At 38.4% G+C, this 17,742-nt stretch overlaps 1 protein-coding gene across 1 annotated transcript in view; it reads right to left on the bottom strand.

The window, feature by feature from the left end:
• The window catches only part of LOC108706776 (dynein heavy chain 6, axonemal), a 149,341-nt gene that overhangs the window by 47,201 nt on the left and 84,398 nt on the right, over positions 1–17,742 (bottom strand). The window contains exons 49-55 of the mRNA XM_018243466.2: positions 12,776–13,018; positions 10,714–10,881; positions 8,560–8,795; positions 6,953–7,214; positions 6,729–6,852; positions 4,530–4,726; positions 1,898–2,101 (exon numbers count right to left, since the gene is read on the bottom strand). Coding sequence (XP_018098955.1) covers positions 1,898–2,101; positions 4,530–4,726; positions 6,729–6,852; positions 6,953–7,214; positions 8,560–8,795; positions 10,714–10,881; positions 12,776–13,018 — 1,434 coding nt within the window. The remainder of the gene's footprint in view (positions 1–1,897; positions 2,102–4,529; positions 4,727–6,728; positions 6,853–6,952; positions 7,215–8,559; positions 8,796–10,713; positions 10,882–12,775; positions 13,019–17,742) is intronic.

Below are 17,742 nucleotides of genomic sequence, written 5' to 3'. Positions count from 1 at the left end.
CTTATTATTTTTTTTGCAGCTGCAACAAGCATTTTCATGCTGTGAGTCACTGACAGATTTCACCTTCACAGTGGCGTAACTAGATGTTACTGGGCCCCACAGCAGATTCCTTTTAGGGCCCCAAAGCATTGGTAAATTGACCTATCTGACCAAGATATTCTGAAATTGCTCATTAGTTATGGCTTTACTGGGCCCACTACACTTCTGGGTCCCAGGGCTGGAACTAGGGGTAGGCAGAAGAGGCAACTGCCTATGGTGCAACGATGTGGGGGCGCTGGCAGGTGCCTGTTCAAGATTCTTCTGCCTACCCCTAGTTCAGATTCACTCCTGTCTCCAGCTCTTGCCTACCCCTGTCCACATTGTTACATTTCCCCTTTTCATTGCCTTCTTGAGTTTATGGTGCGCATGCACCCATGCACGGGGAAGCTAGCCAACTGGTTTGCCTAGAACGCCTGGTCTGCTTGGCCTGGCCCGCTTGGCCTGGCCTGCTGGGCCCCCTGTAACCGCAGGGTCTGCTTTCTCTGTAGTTACGCCCCTGCAGCTGCACATTTGTAACAGCTCTTCCTACGAATGGATACCATTTAAATAATGACTTCATTCATATTAACTAAAGTTACAACTTGAAATTGTTCACCTTCAGAGTTTTAATTGTTTAAAACTATTTTGGTTCTAATGTTATAATAGTTTTAATAAAAAAAAAGTTTTAATTGCCAGCAATACACATGGGATTTAACTAAGGCACCAATTAACTTGTCCATTTAAAGGGGTTGTTCCCTTTCAAACACTTTTTCCAGTTCAGTTGGTTTTCAGATTATTCACCAGAAATAAAGACTTGTTCCAATTCCTCTCTGCTATTTATGACTGTTTTTCTAATATTAAAGGGTAAAGTTGAATTTTTCACCTTCTGAAGCAGCTCGGGGGGGGGGTTGTCAACTCTTTAACTGTTCTAAACTGATGCATTAGTTGATACATTTGTTATCGTTAGCCTAGATGAGCAAAATCCCTGAGTTTCAATAAAGGCAGCTGTTAGAATTGGTACAATAGTTGCTAATATTCCACAGATACTCCTGAGAAATGTTTCAACTAAAAGTAGCAAATTGTAACAGTTCAGAATGCTACTGGATCACTGAGCTGCCAGACAGAAACACAGAAAGGAACATTAGTGATGTGTGTGCTGGCCCGGGTTTACCCGTCGTGTTTGGGCCGACCTCACACCCCCATTTGCGGGTGGTGGACGGGTCCCGGTCAAGCTTTTTTCCCTGCTCTCCCCTCCCACCACCTTGCACTGCCAGCTTCCGACTTCCAGTATTATAGCCAAGCGCCTGCTTGCCCCGCCCCTTTAGTGACATCACCGGTGGAGCAACACAGGTCTATAAAAGGAACCCAGAAGTCGGATGCAGGCGGGCGCCGGTGGAGGGAGGGCGGGTCCGGGAACATTACACTTTAAACTTAAATTTTGGGAGAAAGGTAAAAAATAAACAATGGAAAACAATTGAAAAAAAGTATTTGTTTATGGTGAACAATCTGAAAACAACTTAACCTAAAAAAAAAATTTGTAAGGTGAACAACCCGAATGGTCTAATATGGCATGCCACTTAATTAAGTAATCAGTTCTGAATCATTTAATTTGCACATGTGGGTTATGGGGGCCTCATCAAACATATCTATCTCCAGTTGTTTGCGGCTCAAGAAACAGAATAATAATTCTGACACCACAATGCTCCTATTTGCATCTAAGACCCACCTGTTTTCAGTCTGTGTGCATTCAATAGGGGGCCTCTAATTAGAAAATTGGTGGTGACAGGTGTAGATGAGCTTTTAGCACACACCTGTTCTCTACAGGAAGGTAGTAGCAAAATGACTATTGTATCTGGATAAAATTCACTAAGTATTTTACCTGATCTTGTGGGTCAATCATTAAGGGCCAGCGTCTTCCTCGAGTAACTAGAATGCCATTCTCTGTTGAGACATGATCTCGAGGCAAACCGTCTGTATTCCACTGTCGAATTTCATAGGCATCACCCAAAATATTTATGAGACTGAAATTTGGACTTATTGGAATCTCCAGCTCTTGACACTTCTTTATCCAACAGTCGACAAGCTTCAGTGAATTGAATAGCAATACGTTATGATCAACAAAAGAAGAACATGTGTCAAAGCAAAACATTTGCAGTAATAAAAAATAAGAGGAAACATTCAGTACTAAATGTGTTTCTGAGTCTAAACTTCTTGCACTGAGGTTTAAAAAACACATACAAAACAGACAAAAAGTGCCAACACTTTTTTATACAGCTTTTTACAACATTTCCAAAGAAACTCTTTGCCACCTAACTTTGCCCCAGTGTTTCTAATAGGTTACACCAGGTCTACTGTGGTGTTAAATAATATAATAATCAATTATTAGACTGGTGTAAAAAAGATATACCTTTATAAATAAGGCTGGAGGACACAATGTAACTGGTATCAACTAAATTGATAACTGGGCCTTATAATCTTCTTCTTTCCTGGATAGACCAAGGACAATTAAGGGTGATTAAAGAACAAGGGAAGTGTGAGCCTCCTCTGAATTGGCACATGTGCAATACAGAACTCTCTGAAAAAAATCTGTATTCCATAGTAAATAGATTTGGGTCACCCTAAGACATTTGTGAAATCGGGAGTAGCACAAAATGTTGCAATTTGCTATATTCACTTGAAGCTAATATAAACATCTTTTTTCAAAAGGTTTTCTGTGGTTTATTTTTATTGCATTGTATGGACCATACCATGGGCAGGTTGGGTGACCATTACAGAAAACTGACATTACACATGGCTTTCTACACACCTGCATGAATTGAGATCAATTAGTTGATCCAAAATTCAAAGTATCTAAAAACTGATGTGCACTAAGAATTTGCAATCATTATGTCACATCTAAAAGAAGTGTGTGCAGGTTTTTATATTTTGCCAAGCATTTATTCCTTTATTATGTTGGTCTGCATGTAGTATAGTATTTGTACCTTTACGTATATCATTTTTCCTACTTTTATATCGGGTTGAGTTGCTGGGCAATTGATTTATCGCTAATTAATTTGGTTTATATATTTATTCTTCACAGTCTATTAAGTCCTATATTGGACGAATGCACTTGCACTTTAAATATTTCAATTAATTTAATTTTTAACACCTATTCACTTTAGGCAGTGGATCAATTGTAAAGGAATTAATTGCAATTAATGGATTGGCAGAATTGAATTGATTTGAATTGAATTGATTTATTCTGCCCTTCTTAACAAAGTTAATGAATTAGCACTGAATTAGCACTTTAATCTAATAATTATAATTTTGTAATTTATTACCTTTTTAATGAATTGATATATTCACTATTTATATATTCACGCAATCATACAGTCAAGGTGTAACCCTTTTAATTATATGTATTATATGTATTAAGCAAGTGGATGAATTTGATTTTTAGAAATAAACCATAGAATTACTGGTTAGAAGAGGGGTTCTTTCTTTTCTTTTTTCGGAATATATTAACCAGTTAGGAACAATAATGATCAGCCTGTACATTTCTGCTCTGTCTTTGAAAGCTTTACCTTAATTACACTAAAGGGACAATTTATTGTTTGATATTTTAGAGTACCAAGCTTTTTACCCAGTCCATTTGTATTCTCCTTTTCCAACATTTGACAAATGTTTTGTAGGAGACCCAAGGGGTTAATTCCCTTATATGCAATATGCCCAGTGGGAGGAAGGTTTCCCGAACTGGCCCAGGAATCTTGAATGCGTGATACCATCTTCTCAGTTACTTCTCTTGCTGCTCTATAGATGGGAAGTTAGTATATTTCGCAATTTCATGAAGTTCCTATGCTATTGTGCACTATATATCAGCTTTTAATAATACTTATACTTTACCTATCCTGCAGACCTATACAATGCTGCTGAAATGTTGGTGAGTGGAATCACTACTGGCTGGTCTAACAGTAGTTACAGACACTAAGGGGGTTATTACTAAGCTTCGAATACCTGAAATTACCCGATTTTTTGTGTTATAATAGGCTTTTAAAAAAAATCACATAAAAACACAGCACCTTAAACCTGTCGAGGTTGCGTAAAAGTCAATGGGAATAGTCCCATTGATTTATGGTTATGTCAGGGGTTTCGGGCAATTTCACAATGTTTTCAGAGCTTTCAGATGAAAACTCCGAAAAATTCAGAGATTTCAGGGAAAATTCACAAAAAAACGCGAAAATCAGAGCTTTTCCCGCAAAGGTAATTTTCGAGAAGATGTAATAATAAATAAGCGTTAAAAACCCGAGCGGCTTAGATGGAGTTTGTAGCAGCCGATATTGAGATAAATTCGGACCTTGATAAATAACCCCCTATGTAGTACTTAAGTACCTCTATAAAAAAAATAGTATTCCAGTAATACTGTAGAACTCTCATAAGGCCACGAGTGCATCAAAAATTCACATCAGTAACATCAAAACAAAAGTACATCCAACATCAGAAACACCCAAAAATAGCATACAGTGTGAACTTACCAATTGCCTATACACTGCAGTAAAAGCACCAAAGTAGGCAACACAAGCAGCAGCAATGAAAACATTTCCTATTACATTGAAAATTTCTTCTTCAAAATTAGCAATGCTCTCCTTCCATCGGACTTGCTCATCTCCTAAAGCTGAAGTTAGTTTTCCAGCACGGTTAAGACGAGCTTGTGTAAGAGCCATTGTTTTTGCTAAAGAAAAAATAAACATTAGGTGATTATTTCTGGGTTTTTTGACATATATTTCACTTTAGCAGCATTTCATAAGGGATTATTTTTAGCAGTTCATCAATATTATAATGTAACTTCAATACTTTGCAGGAGAAATATCTTACAAAATGATTGCCCACTTGCTTTTTCTGAGCAATTCGGACCCTAGGAACCATACTGCTGAGATTGCAAAGTATAGAGCTGCTGGCTTAAAATCTAAATAACTAAAAAACAACAAATAATAAAAAATATAAACCAATCAAAATATTTTCTCAAAATATCACTTTCTACATCATACTAAAAGTTAATTTAAAGATGAACATCCTCTTTAATAATAGAGGCACATCAGGTTCATTAGCCTCCTCAGGCTTTTAGCAACAGCATTTACAAACAGAAGAAGGTTCTATCTATCATGAGAAAGCAGTTGTAGCTAGAAGTTAGGCATTAACACTTTTTGCTATCATTTGCTACCATCACACCAACCATATTGCTTTTCTTTGGTCTTTCACCACAGGTATGATTAGAAATGCAGTGAACACTTTAGATACATGTATATTGTAAATGTTGCAGGCAATGTATAAATCATTCTCAGAGCAAAAGCTGAGGACCATTTACTTCATACCTTTCTTTTCAACATAATGGGGCCCATTTACTTAGTTCGAGTGAAGGAATAGAAGAAAAAAAACTTAGAATTTCGAATGTTTTTTTGGCCTTCTTCGGCCATCGAATGGGTTACTTCGACCTTGACTTAGAATCGAATGATTTGAACTAAAAATCGTTCGACTATTCGACCATTCGATAGTCGAAGTACTGTCTCTTTAAGAAAAAACTTCGACCCCCTAGTTCGCCATCTAAAAGCTACCAAAGTCAATGTATATATACTTTCTAATGTTTTTTGGTCGAACAAAAATGGTTCGATCGATGGATTAAATTTTTTCGTTCGATTGAACGAATAGCGCTAAATCCTTCGAGTTCGATATTTGAAGTCGAAGGATTTAACTTCGACAGTCGAATATCAAGGGTTAATTAACCCTCGATATTGACCTTAAAGGAGAAGGAAAGGTTAAAACTAAGTAAGCCTTAACAGAAAGGTCCATCTAAATATACCAGTAAACCCCCAAAGTAATGTTGCTCTGAGTCCCCTGTCAAAAGAAACACTGCATTTCTTACCTTCTATTGTGTACACATGGGCTTCTGTATCAGACTTCCTGCCTTCAGCTTAACCTCATTGCCCTGGGCAAGAGCATGCTCAGTTTGCTCCTCTTCCACCCCCCTCCCTTCTCTACTGTAATCTGAGCCCAGAGCAGGGAGAGACTCAGGCAGGAAGTGATGTCACACAATGTTAATACTGCAGCTCCTATCCTAAACAAACAGAGAGTTTCTAGAGCTTTTTACTCAGGTATGTTAAAGCATTCTACAGAATAAATATAGCATTCTAGCTTGCACAATTGCAGCTAATCTATTGGCAATAAAATGCCTCTGTAGCTTTCCTTCTCCTTTAAGTAAATTTGCCCCAATGTGTACCAATCCAAAAGCACAGGGCTTTGTATGACTTGTGAAGTAGTCTATACAAATTAAACTGTATGTTAAATCTTTGAACAATTTAAAAAATGTTTTTCTAAACATCTTTTCATTCTTTAGAAAAGGAAATTGAATAGATGTGTGCTTCTACAAACCGCATAAAGCTGCCTATTCCTAACGTGTGCTTTTGGAAGCAGACCTGCAGTGAGGTATGCCAGAATAATAAAAGCATCCTCTAAAAAATAACTGATCAGTTATTTTCAAAATTAATACAGCTTAAAAGTGTTAGCAATAAAGCTTCAATAGTACATAGCTACTGTCTCTTCTCTAAACCAGTAACAAACTGTTGTCTAATCCTGCTTATTTTAGTTTTCCACAACATTAAGAAATATATTTAGCACTTTAAAATGAAAGCTATGTAAACTTATCAAAAAGCAAACAAACAGAGAGTGTCCATAATTACCCAAGCTTTCTTTTTCACTAAGGCTTTTGTCATATTGATCTTGCAGTGCTTTAATTTGCTCTTCCACAGATTTGAGCTTTTGTTGCTTATCTCTAAGCGTCGACATTGTAGCATCCAGCTCAGCCTGTAGAAAGGAGCTGAGATCGTAAAATAGTCCTCATGTGAAGGATAACGTGTCAAATTAGAACTGTATATGAGCAAGTAAGGCAAATTACACCTCATACCTGTGCAGCTGCAAGTTTCTGTTTTTTTGGCCCCACATCTTTAAGTACTCGGGAATACAAATCCATGGCTCTCACCCACATGCACATTGACCGGCATGCCTTGGACACTTTTTCAACCTTTTCAGGCACAAAATCTGGATTATTAACGTATTTTTGCAGCTTTAGCAAAATCTGAGGTTTTATATTTTCTTTATCATATTCTAAAAGCCTTTTCAGAAAATTTGAATCTCCGAGTAGTTGCTTTGCCGCTGACCAGTCCGGCCTGATTAAATGAGAAAATTATAAATTTAAATATTACACGTATGATGAAATGGAACATTTTTGTCCAAACTTTCAAGGACTAATTCTTTATCGACATGCAGATAATTTCATAAAGATTTAACTTGAAGAAGCCAAACTTTGAAAACAAAATTATTTTATCTCAACGAAACACATGCAGAAGTTGTACTGATCTATGAAAATGCATTACAGTATATCGGCTAGCAGCACAAGCTTTCAAACTTCCAGATCGATGTCTGACCAAACCCTGATAAGACTTTGGTTGTGACAGCCAATAATAAACCTTAATGGCATATATAAACACAAATACTCACATTCTTATAGGGAACTATAAAGTACCCCTAAACATTGCAGGTGTTTTTACAAAACATCCCACAAATGTTTATTAGAGGGAAAAGATATCAAAGGGCAACACTTAGGGGCAGATTTATCAAGGGTCGAATTTCGAAGTGGAAAATACTTCGAAATTAGACCATCGAATAAAATCGGATTTATTCATCGTACGGTCGTATTCCGATCGTAGTACGATCGTACTCTGAATCGTACGATTCGAACGATTTTATCGTACGATTTTCCTTAGAATATTAAAAAACTTAGAAAATTGTTCTGGAAGGTCCCCATAGGCTAACATAGCACTTCGGCAGGTTTAAGTTGGCGAAGTATTGAAGGCAAGGTTTTTTTAAAGAGACCGTACATCGATTATCGAATGGCCGAATAATCAAACGATTTTTACTTCAAATCGAAGTCGAAGTAAATTCGATGGTCGAAGTATTCAAAAAATGACTTTGAATTCCGAATTTTTTAACTTCGAAAATTCCCTCGAATTCACTTCGACCCTTGATAAATCTGCCCCTTACTGATATGTTTATGCCGGTTTTGTAAGATTCTTTAACAGGAAATTTATTATACAGGTATCAGATCCTTTATCCAGAAACCCATTATCCAGAAAGTTCGAATTTCGGAAAGGCTGTCTCCCATAGACGCCATTATAATCAAATAATTCAGATTTTTAAAAATGATTTCCTTTTTCTCTGTAATAATTAAACAGTACCTTGTACTTGATCCCAACTAATATATAATGAATCCTTATTGGAGGCAAAACTAGCCCATTGGGTTTATTTAATGTTTTAATGATTTTCTAGTAGACTTAAGGTATGAAGATCCAAATTACAGAAAGATCCTTTATCCTGAATACCCTAGGTCCCAAGCATTCTTGATAAAAAAATTAAAATTAAGCATGCATGCAAACATGCAGGGTGTTAAGGTGTCAACTAAAATTAAGATTTGCTAAATTATTTAATTCTGCCAAAAAATAAAAAACTTCTCACTTTGCATTAAGTAGTATGCATATGGATTCCATCACAGTCATGACAAGGTCTGGTGGCTTAGTGAACACTCTGATTTCTGATATGTCTGCCTTATCTAAAGAGTCCAAAGCTTTATTTGCTGCTTCTAGAGCTGGCATAGCTTCATCTAGGTCCCTTTGGGCATCATCTGCAATTGCTTGTGTCTCTTCTGCCTTCACTTTTGCAACAGCTTCATCTTCTTTTACAATACGTCTTACCTACAAAAAGAGTAAAGTAATGCCTTCCTTCCATGGTAACAAAACTTGTGTTCAATGCTTTATTTTAGTAGACTGATAGGCTTGACAGATGGCTGGTAAAATGATGCTGATTATTCAACTATATGACTGTCAAATTCAAATACAAATAAACTGAAATTGGGAAATGTTGGATAACTCAAGCAAAGTTATAAAATTGAAATCTTGTTTTTGTTATTAACAAGGGCATATTTAGTGGGCAAAGATTGCAAGGGTGTAATATGCCATACCATCAGGTTAAATTTTGGTTTCCAGGAGGTTTAGGGTGAGCCAAGCTCAATAGTCTGTTTTATTAATAACCCTCTTATTATATTTTATTGTAGGCTTTAGCCAAATAAAAGTTTTTTGAAAAAAAAACCTTGATTTTTCACAGTCCACCAATTGACTTCAAATAGGTTCTAGGAGGTCCCCATAGGCTAAAACAGCAATTCAGCAGGTTTTCGATGGCGAATGGTTGAAGTTGACAGTACATGATAAATTTCGAAATTCGAATGTTCTAATTTTTTCAAATTCAAATTTTTGATTTTTCTTCAAATTAGAATCGAATCTGGACTATTCCCTAGTCAAAGTACACAAAAATTAGCTTGAAATTCAAATTTTTTAAATTTGACTTTTCACTTCGACTTTTGATAAATCTGCAAAGTGCAAATTTACCATAATTATCTATTGCACATCTTTATTTGGCACTGGATTCACTGGGGCAAATTCACTAAGATGCGAAGTTGCGCCAGGCGCAACTTCGCCGCACTTCGCCAGGCGTAGTTTCGCCAGGGCTCCGCAAATTCACTAAAATCCGAAGTTGCGCACAGGGGTAGCGTAAAGTTGCGAAGTTGCGCTAGCTTTGATTTGCTATATAAAGCAAAGTTACGCTAGCGAAGGCTAATTTGCATACGGCGCGAAATTCAAGTTTCAATGGAGGAACACGTATCTGCACTACAAATGCCTAGAAAACCTTCAAATCTGCAAATAAAAATTTTATTTTGCCCTACACATGTGCCCACTGTCTAGGTAAGTTGCCATGAGTCATGAAATGTAGGGGGGAGGAAGGGGAGCCCCAAAAAATTTTCGATCTTTTTCAGCCTATCAGCCATCATGTAGAAAACACGCCAGCGTTTTTTTGGGACTTAGAAAAAAAATGGACTTTTTTTTAAACAATCCCTATCTACTCTATTGCGCTTCGCCAGGTCTGAGGTGGCGAAGGAAGTCTAGCGTAAAAGGTAGCGTTCAGTACACTGCGCAAGTTAGTGAATTTGCGTAGTTTCGTCGCTAGCGAAACTTCGCCTGGCTTAAGGTTGCGAAGTAACACTAGCGAAACTACGCCAGCGTTCGTTAGTGAATTTGCGCAGTAGTGAAAATGCCAAACGCTAGCGAATTAACGCTAGCGTTCGGCGCTTCGCATCTTAGTGAATTTGCCCCACTGATCTTTTCAAGCTTTGGTTACAGGATATAATAGTTTTATGTCAGACTTGACAATTTGGCTGGAAAACCAGTTGTAAAATTTAGGGATGCACCGAATCCAGGATTCGGTTCGGGATTCGGCCAGGATTCTACCTTTTTCAGCAGGATTCGGATTCGGCCGAATCCTTCTGCCTGGCCGAACCGAATCCGAATCCTAATTTGCATATGCAAATTAGGGGCGGGAAGGAAATTGTGTGACTTTTTGTCAGAAAACAAGGAAGTAGAAAATGTGTTTCCCTTCCCACCCCTAATTTGCATATGCAAATTAGGGTTCGGATTCGGTATTTGGCCGAATCTTTCGCGAGGGATTCGGGGGTTTGGCCGAATCCAAAAAAGTGGATTCGGTGCATCCCTAGTAAAATTAAGTAAATTAACTATTCTTCATTGATAATCATAAGCATTCTCAAGGAAAGATCCCACTTGCCTGATCTGCATTTTCTTGATCTACTGATAATTTCTCCATTAATGCATCAACATCAACTGATTTCTGCTTAAGCACTGGCTCCAAAGCCGACAGGTCAACTTTCATTTTATCAACAAGTACATTTGTCTCCAGGAGTTTGCTTAGTCCATTCTTTACTCGATCACGGGCCTTGAAAAAAGATAATATTTTAGCATAAATCATGTCTTGGTAAAAATGTTATCTTAGTGGATATTAATTCAACAATATTTGCTGTTGAGTCGGATATATGATACAAAATATATCAGATATATATTTGGTAGAAAAGAAAAACAAAATAAACACTGGGGATGCGCAGAAGATAAAATATTTTTTTTAAATTTCCTGTGCGCCAATCCCCATTGCTCTGGTCCCTACAGGGGCGCGCCGCCAATGAGGCGAGCTGAGACGCTCGCCTCAGGCGGCAACGCCGAAGCGGTTTCCAGGGGCGGCAAAAAGCCGCTCCTGCACCTTTAAGAGCCGAATTTCCGGTTTTTAAACCGGAAATTCGGCTTTACTAATGCGAGAGAGCGCAATTGCGCTCTCCGCATTAGTGTTCCTGCCTCCCCTCCCGACAAGTAAGTCAGCGAGGGGGGGCGGCATTGCAGGAGCCGCCTCAGGCGGCGCTTAGGTCTGAATCGGCGCTGGGTCCCTATGATGAAAATAAAAGGGAGAGGACATGGGGTGCCTACTATGTACATCCGGCCCTGGCTGTGTTGTAGAAATCTTTGTATAAAATGTTGTAGAACTATCTGGAGTGAATCAAAAGCATAATTTTGGTGAACGGAAATATGTTGACAGGGCTCCTATGTCTGGCTAGTATATCCTGTTGAAGAAATGACTGTTGCTATAAGCTTGCAAATTCTACACTTTAGCCTTTTTTTTTCTCCCAGTGGCTACTTCTTCTGACATGGGGGTATATTTATCAAAGAGTGAAGTTAGAGATGGCTGCAGTACGCTAGAGTGAAATTCCACCAAAAGGCATATTTATGAAAGGGTGAATGTTCACTTTCATCCATTGATAAATACTCTTTTAAAAATCCCATAGAAATTAATTGAGAGTGGCGGAATTTCACTCTAGCGGACTGCAGCCATCTCTAACTTCACTCTTTGATAAATCTACCACTAATCCTAATAATATGACTCTCAGGGTATATTTATCAATGAGTGAAGTTAGAGATCACCACAGTCTGCAGAGTGAAATACTGCCTCTCTCCATTCATTTCTATGGGATTTTTAAAGGCGTATTTATCAAAGGGTGATAGTGAAAGTTCACCATTTGATAAATACGTCTTTAAAAATCCCATAGAAATGAATGGAGAGAGGCAGTATTTCATTCTGCAGACTGTGGAGGTCTCTAGCTTCACTCTTTGATAAATATACCCCTCAGTAAGTTTTTTACCTTGTTCTGTCTGCCTTGATCCATGTTTTTATATACCTACCCTTTTATTGGGATATTCTATGGTTTTATCCAACTGAACGTCCCTCTCTTTGCTCAGGGAGGTAAAAGGGGTCATTCATAACAGCAAGTGCAGTTGCAGTCATGCAAAAATAGATGCAGTTGTGCAAAACAGATGGGGCGGATTGAATTAATATTAAGTATGAACAATTAGTCAACTGGAAATATAGAAGACATTTTGTAAACTAACAATAAAATAGAGATGGAAAACAAATAAAGTGACATGCATAGCTGGAACTCTGAAAACAGGACTTTTTCTCTCAATCAGATTTTCCAAGCTCCATTTAATTATAATGGTTTGTCATAAAATACTAACCTTGGTATTCATAAAACAGATTACCATGATTGAGACATGCGAAATATAATTTATTCCCTTTCACTTCAATGTGACTATATTAGAGAACATATGTAAATCATTTTTTAACCTGGGAAAATGCAAGCATCATCTGATTCCTTCTTCAAACTAGATTATTTTCTTATTGCAAAATGCATTTTACCTAGCTAATCCAACTGGGTTCAAAGTACGTAATCCTCATTAAAATCTAATGCAATATCAAAGATTTCAATTAACTTTGCTAAAGGCCTCACCGAAACTAGCTGGTTCCGTTTCTCCCCAAGCATGGACAGATAGAGATTAATTAACTCAAGGTATGAGGTAGGTGTAGTATAGTATCGCCTTCTGAGCTCTGCATAATATTTCTCTGCCATAGTAGTGACACTCATATGGATCTCCACACACATTTCAGAAAACTTTGCCTTCATCTCCTCACTACCAAGGTCGATGTTAGAGAAAAATTTCTGTGAGACAGACAGTAGTGCTTCTTTGGGCCACTGCAAATAAAACAGTAGTACAATGATTAAAATGGAGAAATGGATTTCTGCAGTAATGACTTATAAAATCTGCTCATAGTTTGGTACAAACATAATTTTTTATATACATTTGAATCGAAATGTTTGTGATTTTCTATATAAAATCATCAAAAAGTATAACATGGGTGTCTTGAGTTGCAATTCAACAACTCTCCACAGAACATCGGCTAACTGGTTATGCTTGGAGCAGTGCTACATAAATCAAATTTAAATGAATAAAACATTGAAACATATGGAAAACAGTCTCTGTTTGCAGGGGATTAAATACTCTTAGAGCAAATGTACAAAAACATGATTTCAGTTACTTTTCAGTGCTTTTAGGGAAGCATTAAAAATGGATGAATATACTATATATATATATATATATATATATATATATATATATATATATATATATATATATATATATATATATATATATATATATATATATATATATATATATAGTCCAAATCGTTCAGCACTCCACTACTCCACGCGAGTGACCCAGGTGCTACCGTCCATTGCTGCATCCAAAAATCCGAAAAAATGAGGTGCACACTGGGAACTTTTGTTTAGTTTAAAAGTTCATTTTATTAAATATAGGTTAAAAAATGTATAGGTCAACGTTTCGGTCTGTTCCTGAGACCTTTATCAAGACCATTAACACACCATAAAACATATTGTCCATAAATAAGTAAAACCAATTAGCACTCACCCAACCCCGTATCGCCCCTTGGGACATGTGATGCGTAGTTCCGCCCCCTCTCAGGGGTTAAACCTGTCACCACCTGAACCACATGAAAAGAAAGAAACAAGATCAATACAAAATTGTCATTATATACATAATAACTAAATCGCAGACTTTTTACTCCCGCACAGGATATATTGCACTTGTAACAAAAAAGAGTAACAGTGTAACCCCTATCTTTGTTGCAAAAAACACAGAAGAGAGCAATACTCATTCAGCCCTGCTGGTGCTAAAGTGTTCAGTTTCTTGATCCAAAATGCTTCGCGTTGTAGCAGCATTTTAGATCTATCACCCCCTCTCCTGGGAGGGGGATATGGTCAATCGCTATATATCTGAAGGTAGGTACCCTATGACCAACCTCAAGAAAATGGTTAGCCACCGGTTTATTTGTATGGCCATCTCGAAATGCTGTGCTTATTGCAGAACGATGACCATCCATTCGCAGGCGTAGGGTTTGGTCGGTTTTGCCTACATATGATAACCCACATGGACACGTGATCATGTAGACCACATGGGTTGTGGTACATGTAATGTGATGTCTTATTGCAAATCGTTTGCCTGTTTGTGGATGTAGGAAGCTGCTGCCTGGTGTCATAAATCTACATGAGGTACAGCAAGGGCACTTAAAACAACCTGGTTTGTTGTTACTCAACCATGTAACTTGGCGTGTTTGATAACATTTTACTGGATCACTTTTAACAAGAAGGTCTCTCAGATTTGTGCCTCTCTGGTAACAGTTCATAATGTTCTTTGGAACCACCTTACTCAGAGCATCATCAGCCTGGATAATGGCCCAATGATTTCTAATAGTCCTATTCGTCAAATTGGACCCTGAGGTGAATTTAGTGCTATAGACAAAGTGGGACTTTTTAGTATCACAATAGGGAACTGTCACCCGATGTCTAGCTGATTCTAATGCCCTTTGAAGCACATAATCTGGATAGCCTCGTTCCTTAAATCTATCCCACATCTCGAGTAGCTGATTCTCTGCCACTGATTCATTTGAGTTATTCCTTAAAACTCTACAGAACTGTGAAATGGGTAGTGATTTAATCATGGACTTCGGATGGCAGCTGTTATAGTGGAGTAGTACATTTTTGTCCGTCTTTTTACGGTACAAAGTAAAATCAATATGTTCATCTTTCTTCAAAAGTTCCACATCCAAAAATGTATACAATCAGTGTGAATTTCATAAGTAAATTTAACAGGGCTCTCAAGTGTATTCAAATCACTGACCATCCAGTGGAACTCTTCCTCCGTCCCACACCAGACGATAAGGATATCGTCGATGTAACGACGGAAGAAAAGTATCTTGCTGCCATATTGAGGTATGATTGCAGTCTGTTCAAACTGGTGCATAAACAGGTTAGCGTATGAGGGTGCCATGGCTGCCCCCATCGCCGTCCCTGAAACCTGTAGAAAATAATTATTTTCGAAACGAAAATAATTCATTGTTAAAGACAGTGTTAGCAGTTCCAATATAAATGCAATAGGGGGTCCTCCATATGAATCGAGCGCTTCCAATGAGCGTTTGACTGCCTCAACCCCCACATCATGTGGGATACATGTATACAAGCTGACTACGTCCAGACTGGCCAACAAGCATTTTTGTTCCTTCGGAATTTTTAAAGATCTTAAACTTTCTAACAGGTGTGGAGTATCTCTCAAATAAGTAGGGGTGCTTTGTACTACAGGTTGAAGTATAGTGTCTAGATATATACAGATAGGGTGAAGCAGAGAGCCCCTACTGGACACTATAGGGCGCCCAGGCGGATTTTTCATATCTTTATGCACTTTAGGCAAAGTATAGAGGATTGGACAAATGGGAAAGTCTTGCTTCAAATAATCTCTTAACGTTATAGTAATAATTTGATCATCAAATGCTTTATCAATCACTGCATCAATTTGGGATTTGAAGCCAACAATAGGGTCCCTTGGCAATCCTCTATACACATTTACGTCTGATAATTGACCCATTATTTCTTTTCTATAGTCAGAATAATTCAAAAGTACTATGCCTCCTCCCTTGTCAGCCGGGCGTATAACCAAATTCGTGTCATCCTGCAGCGATTTAATGGCCGCTCTTTCCATCTGTGTAATATTATGTCTTGAAGATTCCAAAGGAAAATTAGTCATAATGTCCCGCTCAACTGCTTGTTTAAAAAGTTTAATGGTGGGGTGTATAAGTGGAGGAGTAAAGGAACTTTTCAGACGAAGTTTAGACACATCCTGGGTCTGTTCATGCGAATCTTTAAAGTGTTCTTTAAGGCACAAGCCCCTACATAATTTAAAGAAATCAATGTCCCAATCCAAAGAATTAAAGTGACAAGTGGGGACAAAAGACAACCCCTTACGTAATATGCTCACCTCTGCCTCTGTCAGTGAATGGTGGGACAAGTTGAAAATCGGCACTTCTACAGTCTGTATCCCTTTCCTCTTCTGCCCCCGCCGCGTTGGGAACTTCTTGTGCGCCCTTGGCTTATCGGCGGTTTGTCGCTTACAGGATGGCGCTCCTCCAAAAAAGGCACCGCAGACGATGGTCCAGGGACATGTGCGCTGTTTGCCGGCGTCTCCGTCATTCCACTGACAGTGCCGCTTACCTCCATGGGCCGCTCGTCTCCCTCTGAATCACCCGAACTGCTGTCGACGGTATTTAAAGGCTTTGTAAGTTTGTATCTCGGAGCTCGTCTAAAGCGCCCCTGTCTTTGTGGCTGGTCTCGCTCCCCGCTTAGCCATCTGTAAACACGGCAGTTAGAGTAGTCCTCATTGACCCGACGTAATTTTTCTTTCTTAAATCGCAATAATTCCTGTTTGTAGCCGTCAATTGCTGTGCGTGCTTTGGTGAGTGCAGCATTAACTTCTTCCCCGCTGAACATGGATACATGTTCCGTTTCATGTGCAGACAAGGACTTACGTGTCTTTACTATCTCGGTAGATACTTCTTCAATCACCAGGATCATTAAGTCCAAGGAACATTTATTCAACACCCCAATCCATTTCTTGCAGAACTCTGGATTAGATCTGCCAATAGTCGGTACGTTGCGGATACGGAATCCACGTGGGATCCGCCTTGCTCTATAATAATCCGATAGAAACATCCCGTGGAGGTCTAAATCCACTTCACGCCGTTTCAACCTCTCCCATTCGATTGCTATATCCTTTTCATTCACAGTGCATGATAATTCTGTATGTGTTTGGTGCCAAAGCACCCGGTCTGCGTCTGCCTCTGAAATATGCCAAGTCTCGGCATAGTCATTCGACAAAAATGCTCGATCTATAAAATCTTCCATTCTGGAGCTCTAAAAGGTCTTGAGAGTGTTCAAGAAAAACAGGCCGACTCGTGCTGTCGTTCCAAAGTTGGTAGGGGTGCTTAAACTTACTGTCTTGCAATAGACACTTATTCAGATATAGTCCAAATCGTTCAGCACTCCACTACTCCACGCGAGTGACCCAGGTGCTACCGTCCATTGCTGCATCCAAAAATCCGAAAAAATGAGGTGCACACTGGGAACTTTTGTTTAGTTTAAAAGTTCATTTTATTAAATATAGGTTAAAAAATGTATAGGTCAACGTTTCGGTCTGTTCCTGAGACCTTTATCAAGACCATTAACACACCATAAAACATATTGTCCATAAATAAGTAAAACCAATTAGCACTCACCCAACCCCGTATCGCCCCTTGGGACATGTGATGCGTAGTTCCGCCCCCTCTCAGGGGTTAAACCTGTCACCACCTGAACCACATGAAAAGAAAGAAACAAGATCAATACAAAATTGTCATTATATACATAATAACTAAATCGCAGACTTTTTACTCCCGCACAGGATATATTGCACTTGTAACAAAAAAGAGTAACAGTGTAACCCCTATCTTTGTTGCAAAAAACACAGAAGAGAGCAATACTCATTCAGCCCTGCTGGTGCTAAAGTGTTCAGTTTCTTGATCCAAAATGCT

The sequence above is a fragment of the Xenopus laevis genome, chromosome 1S (genome assembly GCF_017654675.1).
Source record: "Xenopus laevis strain J_2021 chromosome 1S, Xenopus_laevis_v10.1, whole genome shotgun sequence".
Classification (NCBI taxonomy): Eukaryota; Metazoa; Chordata; class Amphibia; order Anura; family Pipidae; genus Xenopus; species Xenopus laevis.
This window is presented reverse-complemented; position numbering and strand designations above follow the sequence as displayed.